Here is a 17,656-nt window from a genome sequence, read left to right as displayed (position 1 = left end):
TTATGACCTGTTGCATATACAGTTTCAACAGCAAACATGCATCCCTGCTGGTAGTTAATATTAGTTATCAGGATGCTTCAGGGACACCGGCAGCACTGATTCAGGGCAGATGGAGAAGAAACGATGACATACCTTTATGATCCCGTGCAGAACAGGTCTCTTTATCAGCAGCTGCTGGTCGGAGTTGTTCATCTTCAGAGGTTGGTGAAGGGCATCTACAGCCCATCATTTCACCAGCTTTGTCATCACCTCCCTCTCCGCTGCTCCACTCCATCCCAAGGGGGAAAGAAATAAACAGTGACTGCTGACATGGTAGCTTCCATAGCTTTGTCTTCTTCTCCAGTGGGACCGGGCACACAGCATAGTGCGACACACTTTATTTCACACACAAGCACACATGCAAAATCACGGCAAACTGCTGCCATCACACCTTGAGTGTGCTGTGCGTTGACCCGGTGATGTTACTGCACTTCAGCCACACGTCTGCCGCCAAGGGGGTTGCAACCGTGTAGCACTTCATGTCACTTCTTTCTAGTTTTATGCTTTGTCAGTCTCCATGGGTCTCTGTTCCTAAGTGCTTCTCGGTCTTCCTCGTCTTCCCTCCCTCTGTCAGTCCCTGTTAAGGTTTTTCATTGTGTTGACATTCAGCTAAGTTCATCATGATTAGATGTTTATAAATGCATACAGCACATCAAACTTGAATCAGTCTCTCCAGGAAATTGCGATCCTCTGATTGCAATAATAAACACAATATTTGCGAGAGTTTGCAATATTTTGCAAAATTCTTGTGATTTCTCTGCAATTAATAAACTTAAATAAAACTCTGCTCCAGGTATTAAAGCACAAAGTAAGCCTTTCCAAACACTCCATGAACAAACATAGCTGCAAGGCTCTTCAACCTTCCCTTGCCTCATCAAAACAAACCGCATCCTGGCTGACCAGAAGAACGTGAGGGGGTTTACCTGGTTTACTACCAGGTGAAAGAGACTTCACTTTGTTTTTGTGCATACAATAGACCTATGTCTTGAATCATATGATTTTAAAATGCACTTACAGCCCTTATTTTCACAGCAGATTTAATCTGATTTTGATATCGTTGTGTAAAGTTACACTTTTATGATTTTTTTTAGGGAAAAATCACGGAAAAAGATCACAACTACAATATTTATGTGATGTGCATTGTGCTTATTGTGATAGCAATATATCTCTTTATAAGGTAGTAGTTTAAAAAAAAAAGAAGCTGCTCTCAATCACACAAATCTGCAGTACACAGAGGAGCAGCGGGATATAATGGAACATTTAAGAAAATATGTCCTGTGTTCATATACTGTTATTGATATGTTCCTATAGGAACATAACGTATGAAACTGCTGTAGGTTTTTTTTTTCTTTCTTTCTTTCTTTTTTTAAGATTTTGCTTCAGATTCTCAAAGAAAATCCTTGCTTAATACATGATCAGTTAAGTATTCCTATATTGCCGTATTTATCTCACCAAATTCCTCCAGCAGCTGTGGGGTCGTAGAGTAACTGAGCTGGAAACTTAAATTCCGTTTCGCCAACTCCTAAAGATTTTCTCTAAAAACGCTTCATTTGAGTATTTTTGTGATACTTGTAATAGTGTTCAACACTTCGTCATTATGTTGCTGACAAATGTAATACATGTTTCTCTCAACATTTTGGAGTGTTACTTCAATGACAGAAGGTCAAAGAACTGTAATGGTTAGTCTGATGATTGAATGGATGTTACAATTTGATGCAGAGGAGACAAGTGCAGTTGAAGCTGTTGCACCCTGAGTTTTGTATTCAACCAATGAGCAGCATTTAGCACTGTGGACTCCACTGAACTCCACAGGCGTCCTACCGGAGGGTCAGCAATGTTTCTTGGCCAGGGACAATGGCTGAGGAACTATTTAGACCCCAGTTTGAAAAAAAGGTTCCTACATGAGCCATGAATGTGTTCTGACCTGAAGCAAACTCAATTCATAAAGTTTGAATTAACTTATTTTGCCTTATAATGCCTGTTCAATTCATTTGTCAACAGTTCTTCTTTCCAAATGTTGATTTAACTTATCTACTACATGTTATTGTACATGCACATGATGCCCTTTATAATATTTTCCCTTTAATAGTTAATTGCATTTTCTATTGTCTACTTCAGCAGGTCTCAATTTAGTCTCTTATCTGCTGTCAGGAGGCTTTTTTATTTGCAGAAATTATATTATAAATAGCTTGCGGTGTAAATGCAGGAGTTGTTCCTACAGCCGCTTGTGTTTTCAACTATAAGTCAAAAACAACATTTGAAGCTCAATTAAAATTTAATTTTGAATGCAGGCCCTCAATGGTAATAACATTTAGAAAGGATTTTAATTTATTCCTCAAGGCTGATTAATTGCATGGAATTGCTCCAGCCATTCCCCGTGTTAAACGTCACTTAATTAGCGGACAACACTGGATGGGATAATTAATACAGCTGGGGGTCACGGCATGCCACCAGAGAGAGGGGGGGGGGGCTCAGGCTGGGGGTCCCGGTGACACAGACCTAACTGCAATTGATGTGAACAGGAGGCTTGTTTTAAACCTAATGCGACTTGGAGGTTTGATACCAAATGTTCTAGTTTTTAATATTTGAAAAAAAGAATTAGACTGCAGCGAGCAGTCATGTGTTGCGGTCGGAGGATGCTGGGTGGATAAATAATGACCCCTGTGATTTACTGCAGAGCAGGCCTCTCTATCAAAGGCTGTGGAGTCTGAGTTGTTTGTCTTAAGAGATAGGTGAAGGGCATCTAGAGCTCATCACTTATTCTAGTTTGGCCTTTGTTCCCAACACACCCAGACGACATCCACCTTCACACCCTCATAAAACACTGAAGCCTTGATTGTCCGTGTGAAGCTGATCCAGAGAGGCCTAATTTATCTTGGGTAATGCATATGCACTGTATATCTACTTTATATTTTTCACTTGGGGAATCATCAGGCCAGGTTTTACTGTATTGATCTTGTATTTTCTGTCCGTATGTAAAACAGTGGGACAGTATGCTGTGTGCACTTGCTTTTTACTTCTTTTTTTTGTATTATTCTGAGTGAATTGTGTTGGACTAAAGACTCTTATGAAACTACCTGTTTGTTCTGTGTGTTGCCAATCAATTTTTGTTGGTCAGATTGATTGAGATCAATGCAACTGGCTCTTAAATGGTGGAATGAGCTCTCCACCGACGTCAGGACAGCGGAAACTCTGAACATCTTCCGCCGCAAACTAAAAACACACTTCTTCCGACTTTACCTTGAACAGTAGAACTTTAGTAGCACTTAAAATGGCACTTACTGATAGAACTTTGTAGTTTGGCTTTCTTGAAGAAATTGTATTTTCTTGATTCCTGTTGTTCTGGGTTTTGTACCCTCATGGTTGAAATGCACTTATTGTAAGTCGCTTTGGATAAAAGCGTCAGCTAAATTAAATGTAATGTAATGTAATGTAACCAAGGGTCCTTTCACACCTACCCTGTTTGGTCTGGATCTAAATAGCAGGTGGGGAAGGTTTAGTTTTCTGTGTGAAAACACCCTTTGAATGGTTCCATTTTTAGGAGCAATTATAGGAAGTTTAGGCAGGCTCACGTCACCCATTAAACAGAAGAAGAAAAAAATGGAGGAAAAGTACAAATGAGTCATGGCAGCACATGGGGAGAGGAGAAGACTAAGGGCCTGATTTACTAAACCTGTGAGTGTGTAAAACTCCACACCACCCACAAAAAAATGACCAGGCTGATCTACTCACGACGTGCAGTGAGGATTGCGTCTTTCAAATGTACAATTTAACACATGTTGTCCATTTTGCTTGTTTGCCTGCATACATATGTTTATTTTACTGAAAGGAACGTGTTAATCAGATGCGCACATCTGGAGACGGCTGCTCTTATTGGTGAGAAGGAGACGCAGAGAAACTAAAGAATACGTAGAGGACGTGATTTTACACCCGTCGAAACATTTTTGATGTCAGAGGCATAAATTATTCAGACATGTCGTTTATCCAGCGATGACATTTCTGAGTTATTGAATGAACTGAATGATGATTTAAAACCAACAACACGGAGGAGCCAGGAAATACCAGCAAAGTCAAAACTTCCTCCGACTCAGCATCGTCGTGTCTCTGGGTCGTTCCAGCGTGTCTCTGCTTGGATATCCCACCAGTCCCGTTATTCAGGTGTGTTCTCACAGGTGCTGAATGTGTCCCGCAGAATTCACAGGTAGCTTCATAAGGTTCACGAGCACTTGCGAGGCACTGAATGAAAGCAAGTCACCTGTTCATCACAGAAAGATCTGGACCTGCTGATCAGTGTTTGTTAGAGGATCTCATCCACCGTTCCTCCTCTTTTATTTGCCGATGTTTTAATATAAGCCATTTTTTTCACCTATTATCTTGCCATCTTCTCATCATTTATTCTATTGATCTTTTTGTTTGATTGTTTGTCCACGTCATTGACTTCCTCGTTGATAATCTCCTATATAGCGTTTTGTTCTTGTTATATTCATATTTATTCAATTCAGTGGGATCAGATTTCCTTTTCCTTTTGTGGTCGTTCTGTTAGAACGGCTGGAATCACTTTAACACACACAGATACCTCATTTAAATACAGGGATTTGCACCTGATATCAAAGACGCAATTACTTTTAGCAAATCACCTGCAAAACGGGTGCAAAATCAATGTGCACACTTTTGGAATAAACACGTAATTTAGTACCCTTTATTTGAGATCTCAGTAAATCAGACCCTAAGCATGTAATTATAATTTGGTCCAAAGAAGAAATCAAAAAGTAATCTTGATAAAGGATACAAATGCCTTATTTCCTTAGAGGAAAGTAAGTGCTAGAACTATATAAGTATGGGTTATTAGTATAGTGGTAATGAAATGAATCTGTTCTTTTCTTTTTCTCCATTCAAACCAAAAAAATATTACTAGCCAAAATGAATACACGCCAATGTTTGTTATCTACAAACCAACCTGTGTCAATTGTAGAGACGCAGCCCACATAGGTGATGACCACAGGACTAACGTATGACATGAAATGTTCTTAAGTGAGCTCACAAGGTAACAAAAAGATGAGCCTTGGTTGGGACCTTGGTAAGGTACATCTGAAGAAATAAGAATTGTCCAATTGATTCCCATTACTCATACCAGTAAACATTATAGATATGTAGAGGTTAATTAGTCTTCAGAACAGCTTTAAATGAAAGCGAGCTGTGATGTCAGCTGTCTGTTTAACACATGCATCAGGGCGGGGTATATATATAGAACGGGGGGAGCTGTGTGGGCAGTGTTTAAATCCAGCAGAACAGGGCTTTTGAGGCAAGCAGAGTGGCAGTGATTCATAGTTCAACCCACAGTCCCTCTCTCCCCAAGTCCCTCATAATTAAAGTCGAAGCATATGGCCTTGTGACCACGCAAGCACAGAGGTATCTGCTGAACTTTTCTGGCATCTTATTTTTGAATCACTGGCAATGGCGATCCCTTCAGCCTTCCTTTAGCGCAGCGGAAATGAAAAGCGAGTCACCTTGAGATGTCACAAGCCCCATCTGCCAGCCTAATTACCACATCTTGTATGCTTATTGATAATGTGTTTGGCAGTTTGGTTTGTTAGAGGTTATCTATATTTGTAAGAGGATGGCACGCTCTAATGTTTGAATGAGCTTCCAAATTTTGGCTTTTTTCTTGCCAGATTTTTTCTTGAGGTTTTTAATGTAATTTTGAATTTACTTATCGAACTTATCATATTGGACAGTGCTTGTACAGCTGAGTTTAAACTATGAATTAGTGATGGTTCAACACATACAAAAGATGACAGGAATAATGGCCATGTTGTGACTTTGATCTACAATGAGCATATTTTAAAGGCTCACAAGGTACACTTTAATTGTCTGTTAGTACCAGTGCTGCATCCAAAATGTAGACATGCTCACAATGCCAATGTTAACATCCTGATGTTCCTTAATATTCATCTACAGCAATTATATCATCTTAATAGAGCGTTGTCGAATGCTATCTTATGCATTGTAATTGGCACTAAATGCAAACTAGGGCTGAGACTGAGGGGAATGTCATTAGCTCTGCCAATTCTTTAGGCTCAAAATCAAAGTACTGACCCTTATTGAAGAGTTCAACGGTAACTAATAATTGGAAATCATCCACTGTGAGACAGGAATGTCTTTACCAAGTCATGGTAATCATCGAGTAGCCATCAAGTCCTTTTACGTTGGACCTGCTTGTGGCTCTAGATTAGACAGATATTTGATTTTCTTTGTCATTCCATCAAGCAGATCTTGGGACATGCTACTGACAAAGATAATCATTGAAATTTCCTGGCAGCTCATCCAATATCTGTTGAGGTATTTTAGTCTCAACTAAACTAGTGGAGCAATCCACAACAAAACTGTCACTAGAGGAAGCGTGGCTAGAAGTCCTCACGATAGACCTGAAAATACAAGAGATACTATTCAGCAGTGCTGAGTTAAGTTCCAATATTACAGAAATGCTTTATGTCCGAATTGCAACAGAAACGGTAACATGAAAGAAGCCGGGAAGTGTCACAGGGACCACACCGCCTTGAGAAATAAGAGGATTCATAGAACACGCTGAGGCCTCTTTTGTGTGCCCACGGTGGGTCACAGCAACACTAGTGTTAGCTTTGGACATGGTCTAAATGTTACTTCACAGGCCACCAAGGACATTTTTTTCTGCTGGAGCATGGTCTATATGAACAGTAATATTGGGATTAGTGTAAGCATTTTGCAGAGACGACCTGCCTGAAAAGGGATGAGCCCAAGTGGTGAAGGCCGGTTTTATGATAATTCTGTACAATAATCTTTCTTTGCCTTGAATTATGGAAAGGGTTTGGCCGAGGCTCTAACCCAACCCTGGTGACTGCTCATCGTTTCCCAGGGCCAACATTTTGTCCCTTTTCTTTTTCTTATCAAAATTTTTAGGGGAAGAAATCAGGGTTGTGCTGTATTACATTTAGTTTCGTATTAGATTAGAGAATGGGCCTGCTGGATAAGTCCTGCTGTTCACCCCTCACTTTCTTTACTTCATCCTCCTCGCTCCCTCCTTTCCCACTAAATCATTCATTCCCAGACTTATCCGAGAGTGAAATGGAGCACAGGCCAGGCTAGTTAATGGGGTTCTATGAGCCATAAGATTACTTTCCTACCTGAGCTCATTCCTATGAATCTTCCTTAGAGAAGCGACTAAAATAACAAACCACTTCCCACCGTAAGCCAAAGTTACAGAAGGACTGTTTATACAGGCTGTGGTTTCCATCAGCTCCTGCGCTTTCGGTGTCAAGCATCAGCAAGTCCTGCGCTCGTCTGATATTCGCTGCCCTGCTTCCCGATGGGACAGAGTCACAAATGTTAACAAGAGAACTCAATCTACATTCCCCAAGCAGTTTAATTGGAGCAGGAAAAAAGACGGTGGGAGGTTGTTGTTGTTTTTCCTCAGTGGAAATCACAGGTGATAATGACTTTTAATTTGTTTTGCTGACATGTTTTGTTTTCCCTCTCAATTGGTTCACAACCAGCAACTCTGCTATTTAAACCATGTGGTGTGTTTTGGTATCTGAGTCTCATTACTTGTGCATCTCGTTATTTGACCGATTTTGCAGTTTCAAAGGCATAATGGTCCCATGGCTGTTTCTCTACTACCATGTTATTGTTTGATAAATCAATGTGACCCCAGACTGACCAATGACAACTCATCATCAATTATGTTCAGTGTCTTAACGGGTAGTGTAATATTTTAAACAAAGTGCTAGGTGATACATTTTTTTTTTTAGCAGAATTTATAAAGGTTGGTGTGATGGCATTTCAGGATATTGTCGGTCATTCATGTACATTCATATTTTCTAACCCTGTGCTTTAAAACAAAAATCAACTGAACCTGACAATGAGCCCTACCTAAAGAAAAAAAATGCTCATTTTATCACTAAACAGTTCAATCTATTGCTATAATTCTATTGAATTCCCCATAATCGTAATGGCTAATGCTGTTCCTTCAAATTAAAATGCTAACAGATCTAGTTACTGAGCATTAAAGATGTCTGCCCTGCAGCTCGAGTTCTGTAAACAAAAAAACTCTGTTGAAGCTATTTTCTTTAGTTTGACTGGTCTACATGTTGACCGTGGCAAATAAGTGACTTCTATTATCTATAAGCTCTGACAAAATCGAAAAGGTGAGGCTTCAGTTAAGAATTGCTTTGCCACGCCAGTCTGCAAGATCAAAAATTAGCAGTAAATTAAATTTGTTGGAGATTTATGAAATGTTATAGAGGCAGATATTTCTGAATGATAAGGAAATTAAGAAGATTCAGTTGCACTGAGAGAATGAAGGAATCTTACTTCCATGCTGCTTGTTTTGGCTGTTTTATCTTTCTATTTGGACAATAAAAAAGAAGACAGGCGAACAAAGATGGATCACACAACAAAAAAACTCCAATAGTTGGGAATTGAATCGTGGTACTCGGTGTGGGATTCACCTCCCGGTGGACCACAACACACAGTCTTTTATAGCGCTGGGTTATTGATTGGATTTGATTTTGATTCATGTAACTGCGATGCGCCGAGCGCTGTCCCACCTATATGATTTTAAAGTATGACGCCTCCAGACAGAGACCTTCTTGCTTTCTTATTGAAGCTTCCTCCTTAGTTGTTGCATTCATTTATTTTTGTCACCTGATAAATCTCTATGGACACTAATAACTATTGATTTCCTATGCCTCGTGTCTGCTGTTCACAGTTTCATTTACGTCATGATAACTCACCAACTTGGCTTTACAGGAACAAACTCATTGCTGGGCCATCGTATGATACAAGATGTTATGAGTTCTATAGTACAGAATATAACTTGAGACTGTATTAAACTTTTGCCTGTATTTCTCCTCGTTCCTGAGGCTGTATGTTATTCTTTTTACACCTTTAAAGGGTCGTACCAGCTGCACAGAATCAGCAGGAGACACAGAGTTCTTCCCACCTGCCTGTCTTCTGCTAACTAATACGAGCAGCACAGGCATTGTAACAAGACTTATTTTTGATGAAGCATCTCAACAATAAATTGGGCCCTGATGTCTAATTTTAGTCTACTCTGGCCCACCTTGAAGTCCTAATCAAGGCTTGGCAACTGGTGTATGACTTTTGTTGCTGCTTTCTACATTCCTTCTGCCCTAATTGGTTCTATTTCTGTTATGAGATCTTCGGCGTAAAACTCCAGGTCTCTTTCACAGATCTCCTTAAAGTCAATGGGCTTTTTCTTTTCTCTTCTTCCCTTTTTTACCTCAGGTGGCTAACCCTATGTATTAATGAGTGCTCCATCATGTTATGCTCTATCAATACGCTCGTTCCATTTTGAACTCGTGTATAACATACAGTTCTGTGTCCTGCATGAGGTTCAAGTTGAATATTGCCATCAGTCACACAGTTAGCCAGAATTACGCCCCCGACATGCGTTTAATCTGCATCAGCATAATGGTGACCTGTATTGCCGACTCATCATCAAGTTCTAAACCTAAAGAAAGTTTTGCCAGGCACATATATGAATTAAAAACATATAAATGAATAAATAAATAATGTCTGGGTCTGGTCACTAACATATCAGTGAAAGGAATAATCAATGGTGGAAAATTGAATCACATTGTTTATTAGCAAAAGTAGCCATAACACGGTATACAGATACTTGAAGAAACATTCTTGATTTCTAAGTATTTTTCTCCAGACATTATGTAGATGTAGTGCATAAACATTAAACGTACCATTAAATATAATACACTCAAATATTAACACAATATAGCACACTCAAACAAGTCAACACACAAAAAACTTGTCAGCTAAACAAAAAGTGCCATTCAGATGGCACTGTATTATTGTAGGGCTTCATGACAGATGTTGTATGACTAAGCATTTAATAAACTGTTGGGTGGTCTTAAGAGTAACTTAATGCTGAATATTTAATAAGAAATGTATGTGTCAGTTTATTACATTATCTCTTCTCCCTGGTCTGTCTGTAGTTCCATCAATTCTGCCTTCCAGACCCAAATAAATCTGTAATATTATTTAGTACACCTGACTAACAAGCTGTAGCTAACAGTGCTGGGAAGGGTTGCAGTGTTCAAATGTATATTTTGTTCAAATCAGAGGGACAAATGTTTAATATAAAACAAGTTGCTCTTCAAAGTCAAACATTGCATGAGATTTATGATTTATTGTATGGTGCCAAAGGTAAAAAATATTTGCAGCAGTGTTTCCATCCAGAATATACTGGTGTGAAAACATTATATGGCTCACAGAAGAGAAAAGTTTCAGTTCGAGCGAAGTTAGCAGTAAATGTATTCATCTAACTTTCTCCTCTGATCCTCTGATTCCTGCTCCGCCCTCCGCTAAAGGTAGAGCTGTTCTGACCAGAGCGGAGCACCAATACAGTTCGTGCCATGGCGATGTTATATGACAGCCATATGCACTCCTCCATCTGCTAAACTGCTTTAAATCTAGGAATTTTTACGTATTTGGTGCTTTTTAAAAACTGTTTTCCAGTGTGCTTTTGATGAGAGACACTTTTCCGCCGTGTGTTTTTACAAAGGGAATCAGCTGTCATCCACAGCGCAGCCCCGACCACGCTGCTTCTCCGAGAGGCTCCGGCACCGGCTGCTCGGAGAGAGACTGTGAACTTGGGATGTTTGCAAAGTGAAGTTCAGTCAAATTAATCATTCTGTCACACAATGAGAGCAGAGCACCCCAGGGCTAAAAGGGAGACAAGGCCTTTCAGCAAGAAGAATACGCTGCGCTACTGTATATGTTTTGGGCTTGTTATTCATTTTCACTAAGGGATGCAGGCAGTGGGGATGGGGAGGCTATGTAGTGGTGTGCTCTCGCTCTCCCGGTACCGGGGAATATATCTATCGTTCCGGGGAGCCATTTCCCATAAGAGGGGATAAATGGATGTAGCTGAAGGTGAGGACAATGCAGGAACATCACATTTAGAGGCTTATTCATCAAGTTCATAGGTGGTGTCAGGCCTCTGCCAAATGTTGCATTTTCACAGCACCCTTGTAAAGAAACTGGTACTGCATCCCCAACACTCATCATACTTCATATCTAATTTGGGTCTCCATGTTTATGCACTAAGTAGATAAGCAGAGCTTCCTTTGTTCCTCAGTTTCGACACAATTTGTTCTAACTTTCTTTGATCTGGAACAACTACATCTCAACGTCGTCTTCAATGTTCAACCAGAATTTTAGCTCTTTCGAAGGTTTAGACTTGAAAGTAAATGGTTCTAAAAACAAAACAACCTCCCTCTATTTATGAGCGTGTCCATCTGAATCACGTGTTTCCTAAATGGTTTTTATTTTCTTTTAAGTTCTTAATTACAAAGTTTTGTCTTATCTTAAGCCTTTTCAGCCATGCACCTCGCATGCTTAACCACGCCGCACATTTATTCAAGTTAACTATTTTAATATCAAGTGAAATACAGTACAAATGGACAGCATATAACCATATATGTATGTCCTTTTTTTAATGCTGACTGGTTGCTGTCAGATTTCAGGCTCTAAAATAAGCAGCAGATATTCTCTGATACCAAACGATGCATTTGAAGAGAATATTTATTAGGATATCCGGTTTGATTTACTTGGTGAGAAACTAAATGGTAAATGGTCTGCACTTGAATAGCGCTTTAGCACCTTAGCGGTCTCAAAGCACTTTTACGCTGTTTTCCATTCACCCATTCACACACACATTCACACACCAATTGCCATTGGGAGCAACTTGGAGTTCAGTGTCTTGCTTAAAGACACTTAGGCGTGTGGACAGGAGGATTAGTGGGCGACCCGCTTGACCATCTCAGCCACAGCCGCCCCTAAAGCTCATGATTGCCATTAATTGTGACAGTCAAGCATCGAAGTACAATTTTTTTTTTTGATTTAATAATTCATATTAATTTCTACATGTAATTGTAAATTACACTTACACACGCATGAGCTTGGAGCAGGTCAGTAAAACTTGAGAATGGATTTCCCAGTGAAATGCATTTGTGAAACAGGATGTTGCACCTTTTTTTCATCAGTGTACGCTTAGTGCTTGCAAATTGTGAAGCAGGACCTCAGTGCGTAATATCTTGCACATGCTGAAGGTCAAATTTGAGAGGTTCCCTAAACCAAAGAAATATTTTTTTTCCTCGGTTCAGATTAGACTATGTAAATAGACGGACCTGAAAGACTGAATATCATGACTGAAAATCAGCATCGGCATGACATTTAAATTATTTTATCCTGCGTGGTGAATCTCAGTGAATAACTGTTTCTTCATCTCATGATGCCCTGATAAAAAAGACCAGACTTCCAACATGGGACAAGTCAGCACTAATTTTCTCTTTCCTTGTCAGGCTCTTTTGAACACAAAACAGGCAGTACCATGCATAATTCACATACAATGGGGAATTCACAATGGGGAAGAATGGTAAACTCTAACTGGACATGGAGCAAAATGCAGTCGTATCATGTGTCTCGGTCAAGTCACAGCAAGGTTTTATGACTCTGACATCACTAAAATTTGACAGTCACCAATTTATCAGACCAAATATTGCGTCATCTGAATTTGGCATTTACAGAAGCTACAGTGTTTACCTAATATCGACACAGTAAACCCAAACTAAAATATTTCCCTTAACCGAAAGTAGTTTTCATCTTAAAATAGCCAACACTGCTTTGTAAATGTTTTGGAAGTCACAGGTAAATCATGTTGTGTTTAGAGATGTCAGATTACAAATGCTTCTAGTTGTGCAACAACATTTTCTCATTTAATCTTGAGGATTTGATGGTTCTTTTAGTTTTGACTTGACGAGTTGTAAAGTTGCCAGAACTGCACCGGTCTCTAAGCATTTGTCTCATTGCTGTTACAGAAACTGGTGAAAAGAAACATAATCGCTCTCTAAAATTCTAAAAAGTTTATCCTCAGAAAGGTGATATTTCTGTCTCAACCAATCTCCATCCCAAAATATGCATGATAAATGCTTCATGTTGGTTCCTGATACATCTTCATTTCTGTGGCACAAAGCGCCACCCTTCGCTGGAGATGACTGACATACCCTCCTTTGTTCATCATCTATCATTTCCCCCTCACCTTTTCATACACTGTGCACTTTTTCACATCTCTACTTTAAATTGTTCCTCATCTCAATTTATCTCTCTCATACACACCCAGTGGAATTTGTCAAATGCACACACACACACACACACACACACACACACACACACACACACACACACACACACACACACACACACACACACACACACACACACACACACACACACACACACACACACACACACAGTTCTTATCTTTTCCTTTCCTCTGTCCCTTTTTTATTCCGGTTCCCCTGTTCGATGTCTGTGGTTGCAGGATACGTGTCTCAGTCACCAGCGTTATCCAGATACCTTCTGGATGGGCTTGTGAACACGGAGGGGGCAGTCACAGTGATGTATGGCTGTAATCCTACTGCTGCAGCATGACACGGCTGTCAGTTGCCATGGGAGACTACATGATTTATATTCTGCAGCTCTGTTTATGGTCTGATATAAGTGATGTTAAAAGCCTGATCCTGCACACTTATGCAAAAATGAGGGGGCCCTGCCACTGATTAGACAGACACTTTAGTCACAAGGGTTTAAAAATGTTTGTAGCATTACAATCCTTTCATATATACAGTAATCCCCAAAGGACAAATTATGTATTTACTGTACATCATGTTCAGTAACAAACTGCACTTTCTTCATGCTATTTCTATAATTGATCTGTCAAAAAAAAAGGCTGATTGCTTCTTTAACCCTACTTCTATAAGAACAGCGAGGATTCTCCTACTGCCGTGAGTAAAGGTTGTTTCCTCTTCCTCACGTGTCCCATTGCACGTTCATTTACATATCTGTATGTTGCGCTTTATCTGCCACCAGCTGTTTGTTGCCGTGGGTAAGCGCGGACCATATAACATTTGATAGGCCGTGCAGTGCATCAAAATGAATAACATTGCTACATGTGTGACTTCTTCAGACAGAGGAGACGGGCGTTATTGATTTCACCAGGGAAAGGATTGTTAAATGAGACAAAATCAATACAGATAATATACCGGGCTGTGAAGGAACACTGTGAAAGAGCAACATGAAAAATACGATGGCACTATTGCATATAGGTACACTGAAAAGTGGTGTGCTTCATTTTACAGAATACATGCCGATCTGCAGTGATTGACAAACTTTCATGATATTGATTCGATAATAATGAAACAGCTTTCTTGATTAATTAATTAGTCAGCACATGGGTTGGAGTTTGAAGGCCATTTATCAAATTTAGATATAATATTAAATTTGCGATTTAATTCCCTAAATCAACTTATCTGGCGCTGCTCATTTTTTCAGCATTTAAGGTTAAACATCAGTAAAACTCAAATATTCTGTTGATTTGTTGGTTTAAATTTGTTGGTTAACAAGAAACATGACAGTTTTAAATATAATTCAACCTAATGCTCGCATACAACCTAAAAATGAAAGCAGCATGTGTTAAACCTGAACTTTGAGATTTTTGGACCACTTGGGGGCAAGAAGCAAGTTGTAAGAGTGCAACATATTATCCCTTTTTATGTGTTTACATTTTATTTTATTTTTTTAATTGTTTGCAAAAGAGTATTTACACATCCAACAACATTGTGTATCTGAATTGTGAATATCCAAAACTCCCTTTTAGCTCTGTTTTGGTCTTCACCATTTCCTGAGGGAAATATCTGTCTCTTTAGCCACTAAATGGTCCACTGTGTTCACCAGCTAGCTGCTAACTGTGCATGCCTACTGTTTTATACAAAGCAGTGTACAGTGCGTTTTTAGAACTTTTTTTTCTGAGAACAGCTGTCAGCTATGGAGAAAAATGACGCTGATGAATGAGTGTGAGAATGAAACCAAACATTAGAGCCACAGTTAGACACCTAAATAATGACCTGACACTCATTACAGCTTCATAAGGCTAAAGGATGCCGAATCAAATTCAGGGGATAATTCTCTGTATGTTTATTTCTATAAGAGGCCCCTTTCACATTCTTACAGTTATTTGAAAAGCATTCACACAGAACTGTTGCTTTAAATGCAATTATGTGTGAATGCTTTCTAAAACATACCAAATAGTTTCTATGATAAACAACAACAACAAAATTACATTTGGTGTAAGAACCCTTTACATTTAAAACAGTACATGTTTCAGCCAGGTCTTTTGTTCTAAGCATCTTAGAGAACTTGCCACAGTTTTTTTTTATTTGTTTAGTTGTGGTTGGAAAATGTAGCAATAATTAATCAGCAAAATGTCAATCAATTAGTCACCATTTATCAAGTAATAATAGGTTCAGCTTTTGAAATGTCAGAATTTGCTCTGTTTTGTGTCATTAAATATCTGCAGGATTTGGGCTGTTGGTAGAGACTTGATCAAGTAATCAACAGAAATAATAATTAGATTCAACCTCATTGATTTTTTTTTTTTTTGCCTGTGTCTGAATCCCGTACATGACAGTTAATCCATCCCAATTAGAAATAAATCCTGGCTCACGACATCAAAGTGGGTCGTTTTACAGGTCAGGAAAAGTGAATGTTCAATCATGATTGAAATGTTCATTACAGCAGCAGAACATAGTTTGAGTTTGGCGTCTATGCTCCCGCCTCATTACTCCCCACAGATGTGATTAGAGATATTGGTGAATGATGAGAAAATATGTGAAAGTACATGCAGCAGTACTGACGCAGGGCAGCAGTGTTGTTAACAGCCACAGGGGTGAGATTAGAAACTTTGCAGTTTAAATAGACCGTCAAATCAGGAGGCGTGTATGTCAGATGATTATGGAATATGAGACATGTCACATGATGCAGAGTGGAGCAGCTTGAGTTGACTGCCTGAACTTGCCTTTCAGCTCCTCCATTTATGACAAGGTTTTACTTTTTTTTCCCCATCACTGCATATTACTGCGTGAATTACTGTCATGCAAAAGTGAGAAAGTATAGATTTGGGAAAATAACTGAATTCATTAGGAGGATGTTAAGAGTCAGGTTTTTTTTTTAATTTAATTTTGTTTTTCTTATTTAATAAAAAACAGTGATAAAAAAAAGTTGTAAGTATCCTCTTTAGCATGCATATGCTGTCAAAAAGAAAGTGAGATATTGGCCTCCTCTTTCATCTAACAGTGAAGATGTGGCTGCCTTCTACTATATAACTCCTCTTTAATCTAGCCCCACACACTTTGCTTGCCACTCTCTTCTGTCATCTAATAAAGTATAAATATTTATTACATTTTCTTCCTGATTCTTCAGGTAAAGTAAACAGGAATTAAATGCAGGGCCACCCTTTGATCTGGCACTGAAGACTGCAATCTCCTCCACTATGGAGGAATAAATAACACATTAATAATATAGTTTTTCTGTGTGGTTTTACAGGTGTGGTGGCGGACTTCTCTGAACCATGATTTAATAGAGCGCCCAGAACTGCATCCATTTGTTAAATGTGTTGTCTGTGTGTGATTTTGCAGGTATGGTGAACTACAGTGAAGTGACTGGCTATCCCCTCGTTCAGCACTGGAGTCTTCGCTCTGTGCTGTACCACGTCAAACTCAATCAGTGGGTCCTCTCTCAAGGTAAACCACTTATTAATTATACAAATAATTAGTTATTTGTTGATTGTTTATTAATGCTGAAGGAAACCACGCTCCAGTCTCAACAGAGAAAAACAGCACCACCGGCGATCAATTAGTTACCACATTGTAATTAATATGACACATCAAGGTTAGCCTTAATTTTCAGTTTTGATCAGCCATGTGAATAATAACTGGCACGCTCCCATCTTTTGATCAGAGTTGGCAATTATCTTTTGTCCCTAAACCTGAAATGCATGAGTGTAACCTGTACGTAATCAAGTCATATTTTAAAATTAGCTTGCTACACACTATAAACAATGCATTAATGACTATAACAAAAGCACAAAAATGTTTTTGTGAGAAATATTTTGTTGTACAAGAACGTTTGTTTGTATGCACTGATAGATCTTTCAGCGGACTGAAGTTTATCTTACACATATGGTGCTGTAACCTCTCACAGAGCGACACATTAATATGAATTAGTCAACAAATCACTGTCACTTTCTTGGCCATTGCAACATGGTTGTGTAAGCGGATGGACAGATGGAACATCTCCATGTCCTTTTCGTGGGAGTTTCTCTTCTGAAGTGTTTTATTTCAGGACAAACTAAAGACATTTTTACACGTCATTTCTTTCCTTTTCTCCACTCGTGGCAGCTGAATGTCAACGTTCACCAGGAATGTACAGTGCTTGTGAGACCTCCTGACCTCTCAATTTGAAAATATGGTCAGGTTAACGTATATTTAAACCAGCAAGGTGAAGATAGTTTAGTGCTGTGTTCCACACGGCGTACTTGTGCACTCACTATTTTGAGTGGATCAGTGCGTTCACACTGTCAAGTACAGAAACACACAGTGCTCTGCAAGTACCAGGATGATGCACTCAAAACGCCCCAAAGAAGACGTGTGAAATGCTGGACACTTTCCACCCTCGACTGTCGTCATCTTGGCTACACAGGAAAAGG

General features: G+C 39.3%; 1 protein-coding gene across 5 annotated transcripts in view; it reads left to right on the top strand.

Annotated features, from left to right (window-relative positions):
* Positions 1 to 17,656, top strand: part of astn1 (astrotactin 1) — a 399,600-nt gene that overhangs the window by 206,056 nt on the left and 175,888 nt on the right. For all 5 annotated transcript variants that reach the window (XM_069709823.1, XM_069709824.1, XM_069709822.1 and 2 more), the window contains one exon: positions 16,587 to 16,691. In XM_069709823.1, coding sequence (XP_069565924.1) covers positions 16,587 to 16,691 — 105 coding nt within the window. The remainder of the gene's footprint in view (positions 1 to 16,586; positions 16,692 to 17,656) is intronic.

This window comes from Brachyistius frenatus, unplaced genomic scaffold (genome assembly GCF_029030835.1).
Source record: "Brachyistius frenatus isolate BFR_SWC_R1_liver_20210118 unplaced genomic scaffold, ASM2903083v1 Contig_85, whole genome shotgun sequence".
Classification (NCBI taxonomy): Eukaryota; Metazoa; Chordata; class Actinopteri; family Embiotocidae; genus Brachyistius; species Brachyistius frenatus.
This window is presented reverse-complemented; position numbering and strand designations above follow the sequence as displayed.